At 52.3% G+C, this 20,764-nt stretch overlaps 2 protein-coding genes and 1 long non-coding RNA gene across 3 annotated transcripts in view; 1 reads left to right on the top strand and 2 right to left on the bottom strand.

The window, feature by feature from the left end:
• LOC115080919 (nascent polypeptide-associated complex subunit alpha, muscle-specific form-like) overlaps nt 1–215 on the bottom strand; it is a 40,052-nt gene extending 39,837 nt beyond the window's left edge. Inside the window, exon 1 of the mRNA XM_029585380.1 lies at nt 42–215. The gene's annotated coding sequence lies outside the window, so the exon portion shown is untranslated. The remainder of the gene's footprint in view (nt 1–41) is intronic.
• LOC115080922 overlaps nt 1–4,017 on the top strand; it is a 45,331-nt gene extending 41,314 nt beyond the window's left edge. Inside the window, exon 5 of the long non-coding RNA XR_003853704.1 lies at nt 3,130–4,017. This is a non-coding gene — a long non-coding RNA (uncharacterized LOC115080922). The remainder of the gene's footprint in view (nt 1–3,129) is intronic.
• Nucleotides 4,018–9,194: 5,177 nt separating this feature from the next.
• LOC115081060 (CCN family member 1-like) lies at nt 9,195–13,871 on the bottom strand. Its single transcript, XM_029585574.1, has 5 exons — nt 13,670–13,871; nt 12,631–12,850; nt 10,959–11,258; nt 10,567–10,775; nt 9,195–9,804 (listed from the first exon to the last, which is right to left on the bottom strand). Exons 1-5 carry the CDS (start codon nt 13,721–13,723, stop codon nt 9,514–9,516), a joined length of 1,074 nt encoding a protein of 357 aa, XP_029441434.1. The 5' UTR covers nt 13,724–13,871; the 3' UTR covers nt 9,195–9,513.
• Nucleotides 13,872–20,764: the final 6,893 nt, after the last annotated feature.

The following is a 20,764-nucleotide window of genomic DNA, read 5'->3' as shown; positions in this document are numbered from 1 at the left end:
CCCCACCCTCCATTCCTAGGTAAAGAGAAGCTGCGTCCTACCTGCCTGCCTGCCCGCTGGGGCTCCCGGGGCCCGGCACCTGGCGCTGGCAGCGCAGCTGGCTTTGTCTCTGCTGCTGCTGCTGCCGCCGCTTCCTCCTGCACACACAGGGCGGGTGTGTGCGTGTGCGCGGGCGCGTGAGAGCCACCCAGACACCGAGCGAGCCAGCGCTGGGAACATGGGAAGGCGAGCAGCACCCACATCCTCCGCCTTCCTCCGCAAGCCAATCAGGGCCTGGCTGGGCTTTTAAAAGCTGAGGTCATCCTCTCTCTCTCCCCCCCCCCCCCCCTCCCTGTCTCCCATTCACACTGGCAGGAGGGGGGGGGGGCAGGACCAGCCATTGTCACAGGCTTCTCACCCTCCCCCCCCCACCCCCTGCAGACCCCCAGAAACAGCTGCTTAATGCATCAGGGGCTTCTTAAGGGGGGGGCGGGCCGGAGGCTTGGGACTGGTTAACCCTCTCCTTGCCAGGGCTGATTTAAGTTTGCTCTGAGGTGCAGGCTCCCGCGGGCGGCAGCTTCTCTGCCGAGGTCGGGGGGGGGGGGGGGGGGGATAAGAAACCTCTGGCGAGGAAGAGAATCATCTTTTACTGAACTGTGAGGGGGGAGAAGCCCACCCTCTCCCCTCCTCCCGAGAAGGGGGCGACTCCGCACGCCAGGCGGCACTGGAGAAGGGAGAAGCCAGGAATGCGTTTCCTGTCCGGTGCCCTGCGAAATCCAAAAGGGAGCAGGGAAAACCTCTCTCTCTCTCTCTGCAAGACCAGAGCGGACCAGCGCCAGGACCTAGGGTCCTGTCCCTCAGGACAGGCGCTTCCCTTTCTTTCTTACTTCCTCAGAGTCGCTCCCTTCTGTTTAACTCCTTCTCTGTTTTACTTTGCCAGCCCAGGTAAAATTATCCCAACAATTATCTGTTACTTAACTCTCAAGGCTTCAACTCCGGTGAAGGGAATTTTGGGAGTAGCAGGAAATAAAGAGAAGTCGTGCTGAGGTCCACATACAGGGCCTTAGTGACAGAGCAGGGGATTAGAACAAACTCTTCAGCCCCCTGCGCTCTCTCTGCATGTCTCGGGAGTCTCCTCTGGTATTTCCAGCCCCTGCGCTCTCTGCATGTCTCGGGAGTCTCCTCTGGTATTTCCAGCTCCTGCGCTCTCTGCATTTCTCAGGAGTCTCCTCTGGTATTTTCAGCCCCTGTGCTCTCTGCATTTCTCAGGAGTCTCCTCTGGTATTTCCAGCCCCTGTGCTCTCTGCATTTCTCAGGAGTCTCCTCTGGTATTTTCAGCCCCTGCACTCTCTGCATTTCTCAGGAGTCTCCTCTGGTATTTTCAGCCCCTGCGCTCTCTGCGTTTCTCAGGAGTCTCCTCTGGTATTTCCAGCCCCTGCGCTCTCTCTGCATTTCTCAGGAGTCTCCTCTGGTATTTTCAGCCCCTGCGCTCTCTCTGCATTTCTCAGGAGTCTCCTCTGGTATTTCCAGCCCCTGCGCTCTCTGCATTTCTCAGGAGTCTCCTCTGGTATTTCCAGCTCTTGCAGCCAATGAGAGTAATGCCATGGAGCTAAGTGAGGAGCGCGTCCATCGTCTTGTCCCTCTGCCCTCTCTCATACAGGCAGAGGGAATAGCCACTGCTATTAATTGCATCAGTAGCATGGGATCTTCTTAGCTCCATGGTGAGACCGCACCTTGAATACTGTGTACAATTCTGGTCGCCGCATCTCAAAAAAGATATAATTGCGATGGAGAAGGTACAGAGAAGGGCGACCAAAATGATAAAGGGAATGGAACAGCTCCCCTATGAGGAAAGACTAAAGAGGTTAGGGCTGTTCAGCTTGGAGAAGAGACGGCTGAGGGGGGATATGATAGAGATGTTTAAAATCATGAGAGGTCTTGAACGAGTAGATGTGACTCGGTTATTTACTCTTTCATATAACAGAAAGACTAGGGGGCACTCCATGAAGTTAGCAAGTAGCACATTTAAGACTAATCGGAGAAAATTCTTTTTTACTCAACGCACAATTAAACTCTGGAATTTGTTGCCAGAGGATGTGGTTAGTGCAGTTAGTGTAGCTGGGTTCAAAAAAGGTTTGGATAAGTTCTTGGAGGAGAAGTCCATTAATGGCTACGAATCAATTATACTTAGGGAATAGCCACTGCTATTAATTGCATCAGTAGCATGGGATCTTCTTAGTGTTTGGGTAATTGCCAGGTTCTTGTGGCCTGGTTTGGCCTCTGTTGGAAGCAGGATGCTGGGCTTGATGGACCCTTGGTCTGACCCAGCATGGCAGTTTCTTATGTTCTCATTAGTACCCTGCACCCCCCTTGCCAGCCTGGTTGCCAGAGGGATGGAGGTGCTTGCCAGCTTTCAGTACTCAGACTTGGTACTCTGCCAAGTGCACAGGGCTTGGGGGTTTGCATAGGCCAGAACCTGTTGATTCCTTGAGCAGGAGAAGGGGCCCTGCCCTCCCCACCCGCTCTTCCCCCCCCCCCTCCCGTCCAGCTCCCTCCCTCTCTCATTCCCTCCCCGCTTCTCTTCCCGGTATGTCCTGTCCCATTCTCTCACTCTCCTCCTCCTCCTCCTGATGATGTTCTTAGGGGGAAATCTGAGTCCGGGGGGGAGGGGCAAGGTGGCGGCTCCAGGCTGGGATGGAATCTCAGCTGTCACAGTGAGGGCAGGTAAAGACCTCCCAGACCCCCCCCACCCCCCCCCCCCAAAATCCAGGCCAGGGGGCAGATAACAGGGCAGCATGGGGAAGGGACCCTTGTGTATAACAAAATAAAAAAATCCTCTGGTGCCACCTGCTGGCGGAGATGGGGCACAGCATGCAGAGGAGGCAGTGAGGGGGAACCACAGGAGGGAGCCGGGGCAGGGCAGGGGTTATGGGATGGCCCTGGCAGGATCTGGTGGTTGCTGCTTTTCTTGGGTGGGGGGGGGGGGTGATTGAAACTCCCCTTCCCCAGGGCCGGCAGCAGTCAGGCCGGAGGGGGGGGGGGGGGGGGGTCCCTGTGATTTGGTGCTTTATCTCAGGATACCCCCAGCTCTGGGGGAAACAGACTTCCCCTGCAGTGAATTACATGCAAGGTCTGTGTTGTGTTTTACAGGAAATGCCTTCCCTGGCCGGCGTCGGAGACGGAGGGGGGGGATGCTGGCGCTCCATGGACCCGCGGTCTGACCAGGCAGGGCACTGTTTTTTTTTTTAAATCTTCTTTTTGTAATTTAAAGTTTTATTGAGAAAGATTTGCCCAGGTTTATCACAGCTTGCGGTGCTGGCAACCTGCGGATTCCCCTCCCTCCTGCTCTCTCTCTCCCCGGCGGGACGGGCACAGCGACGTTCATTGGGGTCTGTGCATCCCAGCACTGGAGCGCTCCATGCACCGAAAGCCAGGAGAAGCCAACGCAGCCGGAGATTTTGACCTGTGGGACAGGTGTGCAGGGGGCTGTGAGACCTCGTGCAGGGGGGCCTGTGGGACAGGTGTGCAGGGGGCTGTGAGACTCTGCCCCCATGGGACCGGGTGTCCTGGATGGAGGAGGCGCAGTGATTGTGAAGCACATACAGGGCCTCTGCTTATAGTTTGCGGCCACCTTGGCTCATTCTCCGCTTCATTTGTTCGCTCTCTCCTTTCCTGGATCCTTTTCTCCCAAATATTCCTTCCGGCCCCTCTCACGGAGCTCAGGCTGCTCTCCAGCCCCCCTCCTTCCCCCCCCCCCACATAAATACACTACCCCCTGCTGCCCCTGAGTCACTGCCCCCACCAACCCCCTGCTCAGTTCCCGGGCCAGGGGTGATGTTTTGGAAAATGGGGGAGTAAATTCTCAGCTGCCAGTGATTTTAATAAGACCAAGGGAGAGATTTGACCTGGTGATGGATGAGATTTGGGAGAAAAGGAGTAGAACCGATGGTGGGGAGGAGGAGCAGAGGACGGGGGTCTGCTGCGAGAGGGCCCAGAACAGGGTTTTGCATTTCTAGTTAATTACTTTCACTCATTAAAGAGGCAAATAACTTCATCATAGGATTAGTCTATAAGTCTCATCCGTCTCAGTACTGGAATAGCAGGAGGTGCTGCAGGGCAGGAGTGAGGTGCATTGGCAGAGCTGTGTGTGAGGGTCTCAGAACTGGAATAGCAGGAGGTGCTGCAGGGCAGGAGTGAGGTGCATTGGCAGAGCTGTGTGTGTGAGGGTCTCAGTACTGGAATAGCAGGGGGTGCTGCAGGGCAGGAGTGAGGTGCATTGGCAGAGCTGTGTGTGAGGGTCTCAGTACTGGAATAGCAGGGGGTGCTGCAGGGCAGAAGTGAGGTGCATTGGCAGAGCTGTGTGTGAGGGTCTCAGTACTGGAATAGCAGGGGGTGCTGCAGGGGCAGAAGTGAGGTGCATTGGCAGAGCTGTGTGTGAGGGTCTCAGTACTGGAATAGCAGGAGGTGCTGCAGGGCAGGAGTGAGGTGCATTGGCAGAGCTGTGTGTGAGGGTCTCAGTACTGGAATAGCAGGAGGTGCTGCAGGGCAGGAGTGAGGTGCATTGGCAGAGCTGTGTGTGAGGGTCTCAGTACTGGAATAGCAGGAGGTGCTGCAGGGCAGGAGTGAGGTGCATTGGCAGAGCTGTGTGTGAGGGTCTCAGTACTGGAATAGCAGGAGGTGCTGCAGGGCAGGAGTGAGGTGCATTGGTAGAGCTGTGTGTGAGGGTCTCAGAACTGGAATAGCAGGGGGTGCTGCAGGGCAAGAGTGAGGTGCATTGGCAGAGCTGTGTGTGAGGGTCTCAGTACTGGAATAGCAGGGGGTGCTGCAGGGCAGAAGTGAGGTGCATTGGCAGAGCTGTGTGTGAGGGTCTCAGTACTGGAATAGCAGGGGGTGTGCTGCAGGGCAGAAGTGAGGTGCATTGGCAGAGCTGTGTATGAGGGTCTCAGTACTGGAATAGCAGGGGGTGCTGCAGGGCAGGAGTGAGGTGCATTGATAGAGCTGTGTATGAGGGTCTCAGTACTGGAATAGCAGGAGGTGCTGCAGGGCAGGAGTGAGGTGCATTGATAGAGCTGTGTGTGAGGGTCTCAGTACTGGAATAGCAGGGGCTGCTGCAGGGCAGGAGTGAGGTGCATTGGCAGAGCTGTGTGTGAGGGTCTCAGTACTGGAATAGCAGGGGGTGCTGCAGGGCAGGAGTGAGGTGCATTGGCAGAGCTGTGTGTGAGGGTCTCAGTACTGGAATAGCAGGAGGTGCTGCAGGGCAGGAGTGAGGTGCATTGGCAGAGCTGTGTGTGAGGGTCTCAGTACTGGAATAGCAGGAGGTGCTGCAGGGCAGGAGTGAGGTGCATTGGCAGAGCTGTGTGTGAGGGTCTCAGTACTGGAATAGCAGGAGGTGCTGCAGGGCAGGAGTGAGGTGCATTGGCAGAGCTGTGTGTGAGGGTCTCAGTACTGGAATAGCAGGAGGTGCTGCAGGGCAGGAGTGAGGTGCATTGGCAGAGCTGTGTGTGAGGGTCTCAGTACTGGAATAGCAGGAGGTGCTGCAGGGCAGGAGGGAGGTGCATTGGCAGAGCTGTGTGTGAGGGTCTCAGTACTGGAATAGCAGGAGGTGCTGCAGGGCAGGAGTGAGGTGCATTGGTAGAGCTGTGTGTGAGGGTCTCAGAACTGGAATAGCAGGGGGTGCTGCAGGGCAGGAGTGAGGTGCATTGGCAGAGCTGTGTGTGAGGGTCTCAGTACTGGAATAGCAGGGGGTGCTGCAGGGCAGAAGTGAGGTGCATTGGCAGAGCTGTGTGTGAGGGTCTCAGTACTGGAATAGCAGGGGGTGCTGCAGGGCAGAAGTGAGGTGCATTGGCAGAGCTGTGTGTGAGGGTCTCAGTACTGGAATAGCAGGGGGTGCTGCAGGGCAGGAGTGAGGTGCATTGATAGAGCTGTGTGTGAGGGTCTCAGTACTGGAATAGCAGGAGGTGCTGCAGGGCAGGAGTGAGGTGCATTGATAGAGCTGTGTGTGAGGGTCTCAGTACTGGAATAGCAGGGGCTGCTGCAGGGCAGGAGTGAGGTGCATTGGCAGAGCTGTGTGTGAGGGTCTCAGTACTGGAATAGCAGGGGGTGCTGCAGGACAGGAGTGAGGTGCATTGGCAGAGCTGTGTGTGAGGGTCTCAGTACTGGAATAGCAGGAGGTGCTGCAGGGCAGGAGTGAGGTGCATTGGCAGAGCTGTGTGTGAGGGTCTCAGTACTGGAATAGCAGGGGGTGCTGCAGGGCAGGAGTGAGGTGCATTGGCAGAGCTGTGTGTGAGGGGTCTCAGTAATGGAATAGCAGGGGGTGCTGCAGGGCAGGAGTGAGGTGCATTGGCAGAGCTGTGTGTGAGGGTCTCAGTACTGGAATAGCAGGAGGTGCTGCAGGGCAGGAGTGAGGTGCATTGGCACAGCTGTGTGTGAGGGTCTCAGTACTGGAATAGCAGGGGGTGCTGCAGGGCAGGAGTGAGGTGCATGGGCAGAGCTGTGTGTGAGGGTCTCAGTACTGGAATAGCAGGGGGTGCTGCAGGGCAGGTGTGAGGTGCATTGGCAGAGCTGTGTGTGAGGGTCTCAGTACTGGAATAGCAGGGGGTGCTGCAGGGTAGGAGTGAGGTGCATTGGCAGAGCTGTGTGTGAGGATCTCAGTACTGGAATAGCAGGAGCTGCTGCAGGGCAGGAGTGAGGTGCATTGGCAGAGCTGTGTGTGAGGGTCTCAGTACTGGAATAGCAGGGGGTGCTGCAGGGCACGAGTGAGGAGCATTGGTAGAGCTGTGTGTGAGGGTCTCAATACTGGAATAGCAGGGGGTGCTGCAGGGCAGGAGTGAGGAGCATTGGCAGAGCTGTGTGTGAGGGTCTCAGTACTGGAATAGCAGGAGGTGCTGCAGGGCATTGGTAGAGCTGGGTGTGGGGTGGGGGGGGGGAGAGAATCAGTACTAGGAAGGCAGGTGATAGTATCGATACCACACATGCTCTGACATGTTGTCAGCCAGACCACAAACACATGGGAGTCAGCCCTTTACATGGATTTTTGGCTTTTGTTTAAATGTTCAAACTTGAGTTTGTCTCCCACATCGTTGCCTGGGAAATGTCAGCGAGACCCACTCGGAGCTGCCTCGTGCTTGGCTGGCGTCCAAACCTGTCTATGCAGGGGGGGGGGTCTCTTTTGCCCTCTGGATTGCAGCCTTTCCTATTCCTCTCTTAAAAAAAGCAATCCTACTTACAGGGTGGAGGTCTAGCTCCTCTTCTAGCCCTGCAGGTTTCTGAGACGGATCCTCCAGCTTGATCCTGGAGAGAGCAGAGAGGGGCAAGCTTCTCATTCACACACACACACACAGACACACTCACACTCACACTCACTCACACACACTCACACTCACACACAGCCAATAGCCCAAGGACAGAGTCACCTTGTGCATGTCACTTAACCTCCACTGCCAGTGGTTAGGGTTGCCAGTCGGCTCCAGATTTTCAGGACAGGTTGATCCGGTTCTGGTTTTACTCCCCGCCGGCACGCAGGACCTTATAGTCTTGATTTTCTTAGGGGATGCAATAGGGAAATGAGAATAAGTCCCAGCCTGCAGTGGGGTAGAACCAAGACTGGATCAGCCTATGCTGAAAAATCTGGAGCCCGTTGACGACCTTACCCTTGTGCTGCTCGGGAAAGCACAGAGAAGGGATAAGGTAGTGTAAAAGGTGTAGAGAAATAACACAATGTGTCTTTGTAAAATAAATCTACTTTTGGACTTAGGCACCTGAAAAAATGCAAGTCACTTAACCTCCCCGAGCTGGAAGTCGCTTAACCTCCCCGAGCTGGAAGTCGCTTAACCTCCCCGAGCTGCAACCTCTTTGGAGCAATTCTTTGTACGGAGAGTGACACGGCTGGGGCCACCGAGGCTGGTTTTAGTCTGCATTTCCCCCCCCCTACCCTTCGCCCCAGAATATTTTGGAGTGGCTATGCCGTGAAAGCTCGGCTGTGCGGTAGGAAAAATTAAATAAAAGGATGGAAGGAACTCGTAGGAGAAAAACGTATTCCAGCAGCCGTCAATGGAGAGGGGGAAAAAAAAAAAAAAAGAACATGTTTTCTATAAAATAAAATTTTATTCCAGTTTTCTTTTAAAAAAAAGTCATTAAGTGTCAGACGTCACTATATTACTCATATCCAAAATAGATTTTTTTTTTTTTAAAAAGGCTGCCTTTACGATAAATACACTCTATAAATCCCCGCCACACCTATACAGACAGGAGATGCCAAACTTTTACAAAAAAAAAAAATTAAGAAAAAAAGGGGAGATAGAAGTTCGGAGGTTTGGTTTCTGGGAAGAACCCTGGGTGGGTGGGAGAACGGTCTGAGGCCCCTTTTATTAGGGGAGAAGAGGCAGGATTGAGGGGTGGGCTAAGGGTGGTCCTGCAGGTGCTGCCACCCTCCCCGAAGCAACAGACTTACTTTTTTTTTTTTTTTTACTGACTGTCAGTAATAAAAGTTTGCTGACAGGTGGCAAGGTCTCACTGGTGAGAGAGGGTTCTGCCGTGAGCGGTTACATAACCTTGAATTCTAGGAGCCAAAAAAGGTTTCATGGAAGGTGGTGGAGTGGGTCTGACCCCCGGCCATCCTCGGAAACAAAGCCTCCGCCAGCATCGACAGCATCCCAAGGCATTAAAAAAAAAAAAACAACCCAGAGGATAACCGTACATTGTTTTGTTAAACGTACGAAAAACAAAACAAAAACCACCCAATGGGACAATGTAGGCAGAGTTTTATAATAGGAACATTTGTTACAAATGAAGACGGCGAATCAGCTCCGGATCAGAAGCTCAGATAAAAAAAAAAACAGGCTCCGTGCAAAAAAAAAAACCCACACAGGTGAAGCCGAGGTGTGCAAAAGTCCCTGCGGTGTCCCCGATTCAAAGTGCACTCGCTCCCCCAGAAAGAGAAGAGGAGGTCTGGGGGGGGGGGGGGGTGGCAGACCAGCCTGCATAACACTTAAAACTCTCCCCCCCCCCCCCCTCCAACCTTCAGCCGGCCCCAACCCCAGGAGAACATTCGCCGTGCTCCGGGGGTGTCGCTGCGCCCCCCCCCCCGCCAGATCTGCCTCCTTCCTGGGGAAGGATAAAGGCAGAAACCCCCCCAGGGCCCACCCCCCCCCCCCCCGGGCACTGGCTGTGAGGCTCTGGGATGTGACAGACACCCCCCCCCCCCCTTCCCAGCCAGCGGCCCTGCCACCTCCCTCCGCTCCTGCTTTTCAGCAAAGCTCAGAAGCAACTCTGGCAGAATTTCACATTTCCGGAGGGCAGACGGAGATCTCCTGCAGACCATCGCTCTGAACCAGCAGGGCACTTCTTACGAAAAAATAATAATTAATAATTTAAAAAATCCACCTTTTCTCGCCACGAAAGGCTGCATCCCATCTTTTACAGCGGCCCCCGGCTGCTCGTTTGGGATCAAAGACGGCCCCCAGTGGGCTCCCTCCCCCTCCCCTTAAGACTAGACGTGCCGATCCCATCCCCACCGGTCAGGATGAGCCCTCCTCCTCACTCGGTGAACCCGTGGATGTCGCCCTCCGGCCGCTGCGCTTCGTTCAGGTGCCCGCAGTCGGGGCCGCAGCGGCAGGAGCGGACGGCCGCCACCTGGCGGGAGAAGCCCCGGCCGTCCCGGCAGCGGAAGGCCACCCTGACCGTGCGGGTGCGCAGCGGCGCGCAGCAGCGCCCGTCCAGGCAGGCGCCGCAGTAGCTGGGCCGGTAGAGCTGGACGCTCTCGCAGCCGGCGTGGAGGTAGCGGACGGGCTCGCGGGCTTTGGAGGTCCTCAGGCACTTTTTCCCCTTCTGAAATAATAAAAAAAAAAAAAATGTAAAAAGGGAGGGGAGGGGGTGGATGGACAGCAGGAGGGTCCCTCGGGCTCTCCCTGGAGAGAGGTCCTGTCTATAAGCTCTCTGCTTCAACGGCAGGGGGGAAAGACTGATACTTCACTTTCAACAGGGGGAATGAAGAAAAGTGGATCTATATACAGACAACAACCAACAAGGACTGAATTACATAGTCTGGGTAAATAAGCATGGGTGTAGCTTGCTTATTGCGGCGGTTACTACCCCTAACTAATTAAGCTAGATATTTCACTTAGATGCAGCTCCAACACTGCTCTCTACATTAATGGTGGGGGTGGAAGGGAAATAGAACCAAAAGGTTACTAAGGGCCAAGAGAAACAGATAAGTATGTGAGAGAAAAAAAAGTGCAAAAGCTTGCTGGGCAGACTGGATGGGCCGTTTGGTCGTCTTCTGCCGTCATTTCTATGTTTCTATAAACTCCCAGCTGCCCCACCACTAAGGATGCTCCTTGCTGGACTCAGGACTTTCCTCTCTCTCCTCTCTCTCAGACGGGTTTAGGCCTTTGAAGCCTCACGTAGGGTTACGGACTCTACCTTGTGGATCGAGTATCCGTGAAGCCCAAGCTCTGCCTGGTCCTACAAACCCCCCTATGGGCTTCCCCTACCAGGCACCTACAAAGTTAATGCCCCCCTCCTCCCCGCTTCCCTCCTCTCCCCCTCACTGGGGGGGGGGCTGCTTTCTCTCTCCCTCCCTCTCCTCACCTTCAGCTTGGTGAAGTCCGGCCGGTCGCAGGGCCGCACCTGGCACAGCCGGCTCTCCTTCCTCGTCCCGCACTGCGGGTTCTGGTTGGAGACGCGGGTGGACTCCCCCATCCCGCAGGTCCTGGAGCAGGGGGACCACTCCGTGGTCTGGGGCAGGCACTTCTCCTCCTCCTCGGCCAGGACGTGGCCCCCGAAGAGGGGACTCCAAACTGCGCAGGGTAAAAAAAAAAATAAAGGCGCTGTTACCGCACTCCCAGCAGGTGGCGCTCTAGTGTAAACCTGTTTTCTGCAGTGCCACTGGTGTCAGCTCACGTGGCTCCTTCACCACGACCTGTGAGCCACCAAAGCACTTCCCTGTGAGGAAAGAGGCTTAGGGGGGGGGGGGCACTCACCCGGCAGGTCCTTCCAGTGCCGCTCCTTGCCCACGTGGACGAAGTCGTTGGCCTTGTCGAGGGCCGCCCCGCCGGACCTGTTCGCCCCTTTCGGGCAGACGACCTTCTGGCAGCAGCGGCCGGGCGCCTTCGCCGGGCGGGGGCACTTGCGGCCGGCCGGGGGCAGCCGCCGGGGTAAGAGGGGCGCGCAGCCCACGGCGCCGTCGATGCAGGTGCACCGGTGCTCGCGGCCGGGCCGGAAGCTCTCGCCGTTCTGGTACAGGCGGCCGCCGTACTCGCAGCTGCGTCCCTCCCGCCTGGCTGCGGAGAGAGAGAGAGAGAAAGGCGCAGGGGTGTACAGGACCCCCGGGTTATAAACCGGCCAGGCCCCCCCCCACCACCCCCAGTTATAACCGAGCCCCCCCCCTTGGAGGCAACCGGATAAGCAAGGAGCCCCCGAATAAACCAGACCCGAACACTGAGCGATAAAAAAGATCCCTGATCAACTTGGGGGGGGGGGGATCAGATCCTCGTTAATGACCCCCTCCCAAAACAAAACAAAAATCATCGACCACCATTTAAACAAAGCCAGGACCCATTGTCAAGCTGAAAGGGAAGCTTCTCCTCGTGGCGTGATCCTCCCAAAACAGAGCAAGGTGTAAAATCTGCCACCTCCTCCAGCTAGGGAGGGGGGAGGGGGGGGCTCTATTTACAGAGAGACCCAGCTTTAAATAACTTCTGGAAAAGGGGGCAGGGGGTAGATCCAGTTACAGAGGGGAGGTCTGGCTCCGACTTTACACAAAACAAGCACCAGCAGCACCTCCTGGGATATCTTACAAAACAAAAAAGAGATTTTTGTTTTAATTGGCAGTGCAGATGGAGAAGGGGCTGCCTGGCCAGTAGGGAGAGGGGTTTGGTTTTTTGTTTCTTTCCTAGCTTTTCCCCTCTGACTTTATTTCGGGTTCTCCTTTTTTTAACTTACAAATAATCCAGTTACTTAATAATAATATGCACCTACCTATGCTGTTTACATTAAAATATATAAAAAGGGTGAACAGCGTAAGCCTTCCCAAGGCTAAAACTTCTCCTGGGGTTTCCCTTCCAACTCTTCCTGCTTGTGGCGCTCTCAAGAATAGGTTTCTGATGACAAACAGTGCAGCAGCACCATCGTCGTCCCCCCTTTTATCCGGATATCTGGTTATCAAACATCCCTTAACATTCCTCAGTGGTGAACTCACTCCCCCCCACCCCCCATCTAACAGCCTTAGGGGATGAAATGCACCTTGTGGGGGGGGGGGGGGTCAGAGGAGCGGAAGAAGGGGGGTGAAACAGAGCAGGCCGAAACGGGATCATAGGAATGGGCTTCTGTATTGACTTTAACAGGCTGCAGATTCCTGGGAGCGGGCACCTTCAGGACCCAGGAGGTGAAAACTAGTCCCGACCCCCACCCCCCCCGTAGATTCCTGGTGGATCCCCCCTGAAAAAGAACTGGCTGCGGGGGGGGGGGCCCCCCCCCGGCACAGCTGCTGGATTTATGACCTTGGCCACTCGTATCAGCCCCCCCCCCCCCGTGCCGGACCCCTTGCATTGCGCAGACAGCAACTGAGCAGCTGTATGGGGGGGGGTGCACACTACCCCCCCCCCAAGCAGCCAGCTTCTCCCACCCCCCTCGTCCCCCCCCCCCCCAACTTACCTCGACAGATCCCCTTGACGGCCAGGGGGTCTGCCCCATAGTTGCATTCCAGGCCCTTGTGGGGGTCACAGGGCCACAGCTTGCCACAGTCCTGGTTCAGCTGCCGGGCACACACTTTGCAGCACCCGCAGCTGTCCGGCACCCTGCTGACCCCGGGGGCACAGCGGCTCAGGCCGGAGGAGGAGGGGCAGGTACACAGCAGGGGGCAGTGGCAGGAAACCTGTGCAGGGAAACAGAAAAAGGGGGAAGCTCAGAGACGGGGGGGGGGGGGGGGGGGGGGGGGACACATGGGATCTTCCCAGCACAGAAATTGCCCCCTCGTTCACCCCCCAGCAGGAAGCAAGCCGGCTATAAACAGATAAACATGGAGCTGCATTCAAGCCCTTCGCTGTTTCCAAACGGCGTTGCTAAGACGGGGCAAATAATATTTTGGAAAAAGAGTCCTGACTGAAAGCCCAGCCCTCTCCCCTGCTCTGGTGACATGACAGAGGCGGCCAGGAGCAGTGACAGGTCCCTGGCACCAAAGCCCAGCGGGAGAATCACCTTACTCCTTCATTAACACAAGACGCGTTTCTTTTCTCCTTAAAGCCACCTTAAAGGTCCGATTGACGTCAAACCGGGCAGAATTTAAAAAAAAACCTCTCTCTTTACACGTGCATGTAATTTATAATAAGACTTTCGCATAATACACTACTTTTGTTATCAACAAATAATGAGTTTCCCCTGTAATTGTATTAATTTATGTATGTTTTATTTGTGTATGATTAATTTAGGTATGTTTTATTTGTGTATGATTAACTTATGTATGTTTTATTTGTGTATGATTAATTTATTTATGTTTTATTTGTGTATGATTAATTTATTTATGTTTTATTTGTGTATGATTAACTTATGTATGTTTTATTTTGTGAACCGCCTACACGGATAGATCCCTACCCCGTTGTGCGGTATATAAAAAAAATTTTTAAATAAATTTTAAGAAGAGGGACAAAAATAAACCCCTTCAAAGGGAGGGATGGAAGGTAGGAGGTGCACTTACCAGAGTTAAAGGCGCTGCCAGTACCATGAAGCAGGTCAGAGCTGCCCCTTGCATGGCTTTTGCAGGCTCACGGAAACAGGTGAACGAGACCGACCACTCCGAAAAGAATAATTAATAACAGCAACTCCCTCCCGAAAGGAAAATCAGGTCTCCGATCCGGCCACAGGCTCCCCCTCTCTCTCTCTTTCACATGGCGCGCACACACACGGGGAACTGCTTCCCGGCGCTGCCCACCTCCCCACTTATAGCGGCTTCGGCCCGGCCCCGCCCACTTTCCCAGGCAAGGTTCCAAAAGGGAACGCTGGTGGGCCAGTGACGCGGCGGGCAGCGGTCCAGCATTCCAAGGGGGGGCGGAGCCGAGTCTTCTCCCCACCCCCCCCTTTCCCGTGAATGGAGTCATTCACAAAATGAGGGCAATTACTACATTCCGGGGGCTCCAGGGGGCAGATAAATGCTTTCCCGCTCCCCAGGGGGGGCGATCGGCCCTTGCTTTAGCCAGTGGGAATGCGGATCCAAATAAACAAGCGACCCCCCCCCCCCCCCACCACCACCACCACTGCCACTAGTGTCAGGGGCTCAAAGCTTTTGATACCGGCAGCTTCGGCCCTGTGATGGGTGGTGGTGCAGTTGGGGAGGGGGGGGGGATGGTGGCAGGGTATCCTCTCCCGTCTCTCCCTGGGAAAAGGAAACGAGACGTTTTTCCCCCTCATCCCCTCGCTGTGGTGGCTGCCCCTGGTCAGAGGGTCACAGGTGGCAGTTTCACGGGACACCTTCCGTCTTTCCAGCAGCTGTTTTTGGCATTGGCTGATGGCTGAAATGCTGCAAACTCTCTGCTTGATCACTGGATTTTCCCATTGCTTCACCAAAGCTGAGGATCCTGTGTGGGGGCACGGTGGCGGACAGGATCTGGGCTGAATGGACCATTGGTCTGACCCGGCCGCAGCCTGGCACCTCTTTATGCACAGCTCAGACCACCTTCAGCCTTCTCCCTCCCCAGGATAAATCATAAACCAGGCTTATTCTGACATCTGGATCTCATTATCTGCTGCCTCTGTGCCTCTCTCTCCCGCCCTCTCTTTCTGTCCATCTCTCTCTCTCTCTCAGGTGCGAATCAGCTCCTGGTGTCTGTGGAGCTCTGCCCCACACTGCTTGGGTGACATCAGGGTTCCATTCCATTGTGATGTCACAGAGCAGCTGTAAAGGACTGTGAACTCACAGTGCTTGGGTGACATCAGGGTTCCATTGACCGTACTGTGATGTCACAGATAATCCTTAAAGGGCTAATTACCTCTGCAACAGATGTCCAAACCAAGTGAAATAGTTTAAAAAAAAACAAACCAAATCTGCTAAACCAAAAATTGGGTGCCAGGATGTTTAATCAGGTTTGCAGCAGAGAGAGGAGAGAGACACAGGAAGACATGTCAGGACAGAAGCAGGAGGCGGAGAACAAGACGCATCTCTGGGAACACTGTCCCCCTAACCCCTGCTCTCCCTCCCAATGGGAGCAGAAGATGTGAGAAGGGGGTTTCTCCCTCATAGTATCCCTCCAGCCTCTTACAGAGTATAATAGGTGCTGGGAGGGATGTCTCTTATGGTGTGCAATAGAAGTTAATACCTGCCGGGAGGGATGTCTCTTGTGGTGTACAATAGAAGTTAATACCTGCCGGGAGGGATGTCTCTTATGGTGTATAATATGTTAATAGGTGCTGGGAGGCATGTCTCTTATGGTGTATAATAGAATTAGTGCTGGAGTGATGTCTCTTATGGTGTATAATAGAAGTTAATAGGTGCTAGGAGGAATGTCTCTTATTGTGTATAATAGAATTAGTGCTGGAGTGATGTCTCTTATGGTGTATAATAGAAGTTAATAGGTGCTAGGAGGAATGTCTCTTATTGTGTATAATAGAATTAGTGCTGGAGTGATGTCTCTTATGGTGTATAATAGAAGTTAATAGGTGCTAGGAGGAATGTCTCTTATTGTGTATAATAGAAGTTAATAGGTGCTAGGAGGAATGTCTCTTATGGTGTGTATAATAGAAGTTAATGGGTGCCGGGAGGGATGTCTCTTATGGTGTATAATAGTAATTAATGGGTGCCGGGAGGGATATCTCTTATGGTGTGTAATAGGAGTTGATGGTTGCTGGGAGGCATGTCTCTTATGGTGTATAATAGAAGTTAATGGGTGGAAGGATGTCTCTTATAGTGTATAATAGAATTAGTGCTGGAGTGATGTCTCTTATGGTGTATAATAGAAGTTAATACCTGTCGGGAGGGATGTCTCTTATGGTGTATAATAGAAGTTAATAGGTGCTAGGAGGAATGTCTCTTATTGTGTATAATAGAAGTTAATAGGTGCTAGGAGGAATGTCTCTTATGGTTTGTATAATAGAAGTTAATAGGTGCTAGGAGGAATGTCTCTTATGGTGTGTATAATAGAAGTTAATGGGTGCCGGGAGGTATGTCTCTTATGGTGTATAATAGAAGTTAATGGGTGCCGGGAGGGATATCTCTTATGGTGTGTAATAGGAGTTGATGGTTGCTGGGAGGGATGTCTCTTATGGTGTATAATAAAATAATAGGAGCTGGGAGGTGTCTCTTATGGTGTATAATAGAATAGTAGGAGCTGGGAGGGATGTTTCTTATGGTGTATAATAAAATAATAGGAGCTGGGAGGTGTGTCTTATGGTGTGCAATAGGAGTTAATAGTTGCTGGGTGGGATGTCTCTTATGGTGTGTAATAGGAGTTAATAGTTGCTGGGAGGGATGTCTCTTATGGTGTATAATAGTATTAGTGCTGGTGTGATGTCTCTTATGGTGTGTAATAGTATTAGTGCTGGGAGGGATGTCTCTTATGGTGTGTAAAAGTATTAGTGCTGGGAGGGATGTCTCTTATGGTGTATAATAGTATTAGTGCTGGGAGGGATGTCTCTTATGGTGTATAATAGTATTAGTGCTGGGAGGGATGTCTCTTATGGTGTGTAAAAGTATTAGTGCTGGGAGGGATGTCTCTTATGGTGTGTAAAAGTATTAGTGCTGGGAGGGATGTCTCTTATGGTGTATAATAGTATTAGTGCTGGGAGGGATGTCTCTTATGGTGTATAATAGTATTAGTGCTGGTGTGATGTCTCTTATGGTGTGTAATAGTATTAGTGCTGGGAGGGATGTCTCTTATGGTGTGTAAAAGTATTAGTGCTGGGAGGGATGTCTCTTATGGTGTATAATAGTATTAGTGCTGGGAGGGATGTCTCTTATGGTGTGTAAAAGTATTAGTGCTGGGAGGGATGTCTCTTATGGTGTATAATAGTATTAGTGCTGGGAGGGATGTCTCTTATGGTGTGTAAAAGTATTAGTGCTGGGAGGGATGTCGCTTATGGTGTACAATAGTATTAGTGCTGGGAGGGATGTCTCCTATGGTGTATAATGGTGTATATAGTATAATAGTATTATACACCATGGTGTGTGCTGGAGGGATGTCTCTTATGGTGTATAATAGTATTAGTGCTGGAGGGATGTCTCTTATGGTGTATAATAGAAGTTAATAGGTGCTAGGAGGAATGTCTCTTATTGTGTATAATAGAATTAGTGCTGGAGTGATGTCTCTTATGGTGTATAATAGAATTAGTGCTGGAGTGATGTCTCTTATGGTGTATAATAGAAGTTAATAGGTGCTAGGAGGAATGTCTCTTATTGTGTATAATAGAATTAGTGCTGGAGTGATGTCTCTTATGGTGTATAATAGAAGTTAATAGGTGCTAGGAGGAATGTCTCTTATTGTGTATAATAGAAGTTAATAGGTGCTAGGAGGAATGTCTCTTATGGTGTGTATAATAGAAGTTAATGGGTGCCGGAGGGATGTCTCTTATGGTGTATAATAGTAATTAATGGGTGCCGGGAGGGATATCTCTTATGGTGTGTAATAGGAGTTGATGGTTGCTGGGAGGCATGTCTCTTATGGTGTATAATAGAAGTTAATGGGTGGAAGGATGTCTCTTATAGTGTATAATAGAATTAGTGCTGGAGTGATGTCTCTTATGGTGTATAATAGAAGTTAATACCTGTCGGGAGGGATGTCTCTTATGGTGTATAATAGAAGTTAATAGGTGCTAGGAGGAATGTCTCTTATTGTGTATAATAGAAGTTAATAGGTGCTAGGAGGAATGTCTCTTATGGTTTGTATAATAGAAGTTAATAGGTGCTAGGAGGAATGTCTCTTATGGTGTGTATAATAGAAGTTAATGGGTGCCGGGAGGTATGTCTCTTATGGTGTATAATAGAAGTTAATGGGTGCCGGGAGGGATATCTCTTATGGTGTGTAATAGGAGTTGATGGTTGCTGGGAGGGATGTCTCTTATGGTGTATAATAAAATAATAGGAGCTGGGAGGTGTCTCTTATGGTGTATAATAGAATTAGTATTTACTTAGTATTTACTTAGTATTTACTTAGTATTTACTTAGTATTTACTTATCCAAGTTATATCGACCTGTTCTTTGTAAGACATTTACTTGTCAATGTTATTGTTCTGTTAAAATGTAAACCGAATTGATCAGTAATTCTGTTATTGGAAAGTCGGTATATAAAAATGCTAAATAAATAAATAAATAATAGAATAGTAGGAGCTGGGAGGGATGTTTCTTATGGTGTATAATAAAATAATAGGAGCTGGGAGGTGTGTCTTATGGTGTGCAATAGGAGTTAATAGTTGCTGGGTGGGATGTCTCTTATGGTGTGTAATAGGAGTTAATAGTTGCTGGGAGGGATGTCTCTTATGGTGTATAATAGTATTAGTGCTGGTGTGATGTCTCTTATGGTGTGTAATAGTATTAGTGCTGGGAGGGATGTCTCTTATGGTGTGTAAAAGTATTAGTGCTGGGAGGGATGTCTCTTATGGTGTATAATAGTATTAGTGCTGGGAGGGATGTCTCTTATGGTGTATAATAGTATTAGTGCTGGGAGGGATGTCTCTTATGGTGTGTAAAAGTATTAGTGCTGGGAGGGATGTCGCTTATGGTGTACAATAGTATTAGTGCTGGGAGGGATGTCTCCTATGGTGTATAATGGTGTATATAGTATAATAGTATTATACACCATGGTGTGTGCTGGGAGGGATGTCTCTTATGGTGTGTAAAAGTATTAGTGCTGGGAGGGATGTCTCTTATGGTGTATAATAGTATTAGTGCTGGGAGGGATGTCTCTTATGGTGTGTAAAAGTATTAGTGCTGGGAGGGATGTCTCCTATGGTGTATAATGGTGTATATAGTATAATAGTATTATACACCATGGTGTGTGCTGGAGGGATGTCTCTTATGGTGTATAATAGTATTAGTGCTGGAGGGATGTCTCTTATGGTGTGTAATAGGAGTTAGCAGGCACTGGGAAGGATGTTTCTTTGGGGTATATAAAATGTTGTTAGGCAGTGGGAGAGATGTCTCTGATGCTGTGTAAGGAGAGGTAGTAACATTTAAGTCCCTGACCCTACATGTCCATGGCTGCGCTGCAGGAGGATCCTGGACAGTCTCAGCCTGCCTTTCAAGCTCTGGAGCCATCTGGTCTCCTTACTTCCTGCCACAGACAGTGCCCTTCAGAGAGACTGCTGGAAAGGGGCAGCCGAGGCAGGAAGAGCAGCGTGATTGGAGTCAGGGTGCAGGCTGCAGGGACAGTGAGCTCAGCGCTCTCGCCTAAACAATGACATAAAATTGCATTCCTCGCAGCTGTGGTAATGCCGGTCTGTCCAGCCAGTGACCTGCGACCCCATGCCTTCGCCATGCTGTGTAAACATGGAGAGCTTGCAGCGTGTCTGTATACACACGTGTGCGCATGTCGCCTGCGTGTGGGTGGGTGTGTGTGCATGTGTGGGTGGGGTGAGGCAGGTGGAGGGACCATACCTATCCCTCAGAGCCCTCCATGCCACGGCCTGGGCTGGAAAAGCCTAGAGCTCCCATTCAGATCGGCATTTGAATTCTGTAACTGATACAATACTTCCCAGTAAAAAGGAACCAGAACTCCATGCAGTGCTTACAAGGGGCAGACAGCACACCATACCATATCCTGATCCCTCCAGTCCTAGAGGTGACGGGCTCTGTATCCCTGCATCCATCCCCTGATCCCTCCAGTCCTAGAGGTGACAGGCTCTGTATCCCTGCTCCCATCCCCTGAGCCCTCCAGTCCTAGAGGTGACGGGCTCTGTATCACTGCTCCCGTCCCCTGATCCCTCCAGTCCTAGAGGTGACAGGCTCTGTATCCCTGCTCCCATCCCCTGATCCTCCAGTCCTAGAGGTGACGGGCTCTGTATCCCTGCTCCCGTCCCCTGATCCCTCCAGTCCTAGAGGTGACGGGCTCTGTATCCCTGCTCCCATCCCTGAGCCCTCCAGTCCTAGAGGTGACAGGGCTCTGTATCCCTGCTCCCATCCCCTGATCCCTCCAGTCCTAGAGGTGACAGGCTCTGTATCCCTGTGCCCATCCCCTGAGCCCTCCAGTCCTAGAGGTGACAGGCTCTGTGTCCCTGCTCCCATCCCCTGATCCCTCCTGTCCTAGAGGTGACAGGCTCTGTATCCCTGCTCCCATCCCCTGATCCCTCCTGTCCTAGAGGTGACAGGCTCTGTATCCCTGCACCCATTCCCTGATCTCTCCAGTCCTAGAGGTGACGGGCTCTGTATCACTGCTCCCATCCCCTGAGCCCTCCAGTCCTAGAGGTGACAGGCTCTGTATCCCTGCTCCCATCCCCTGATCCCTCCAGTCCTAGAGGTGACAGGCTCTGTATCCCTGTGCCCATCCCCTGATCCCTCCAGTCCTAGAGGTGACAGGCTCTGTATCCCTGCTCCCCATCCCCTGATCCCTCCAGTCCTAGAGGTGACAGGCTCTGTATCCCTGCTCCCATCCCCTGATCCCCTCCAGTCCTAGAGGTGACGGGCTCCGTATCCCTGCTCCCATCCCCTGATCCCTCCAGTCCTAGAGGTGACGGGCTCCGTATCCCTGCACCCATCCCCTGATCCTTCCAGTCCTAGAGGTGACGGGCTCTGTATCCCTGCTCCCATCCCCTGAGCCCTCCAGTCCTAGAGGTGACGGGCTCTGTATCCCTGCTCCCGTCCCCTGATCCC

Source organism: Rhinatrema bivittatum, chromosome 19 (assembly GCF_901001135.1).
Source record: "Rhinatrema bivittatum chromosome 19, aRhiBiv1.1, whole genome shotgun sequence".
Lineage (NCBI taxonomy): Eukaryota > Metazoa > Chordata > Amphibia > Gymnophiona > Rhinatrematidae > Rhinatrema > Rhinatrema bivittatum.
Note: the sequence above shows the minus strand (reverse complement) of the source record. Positions and strands in the feature narration are given on the sequence as shown.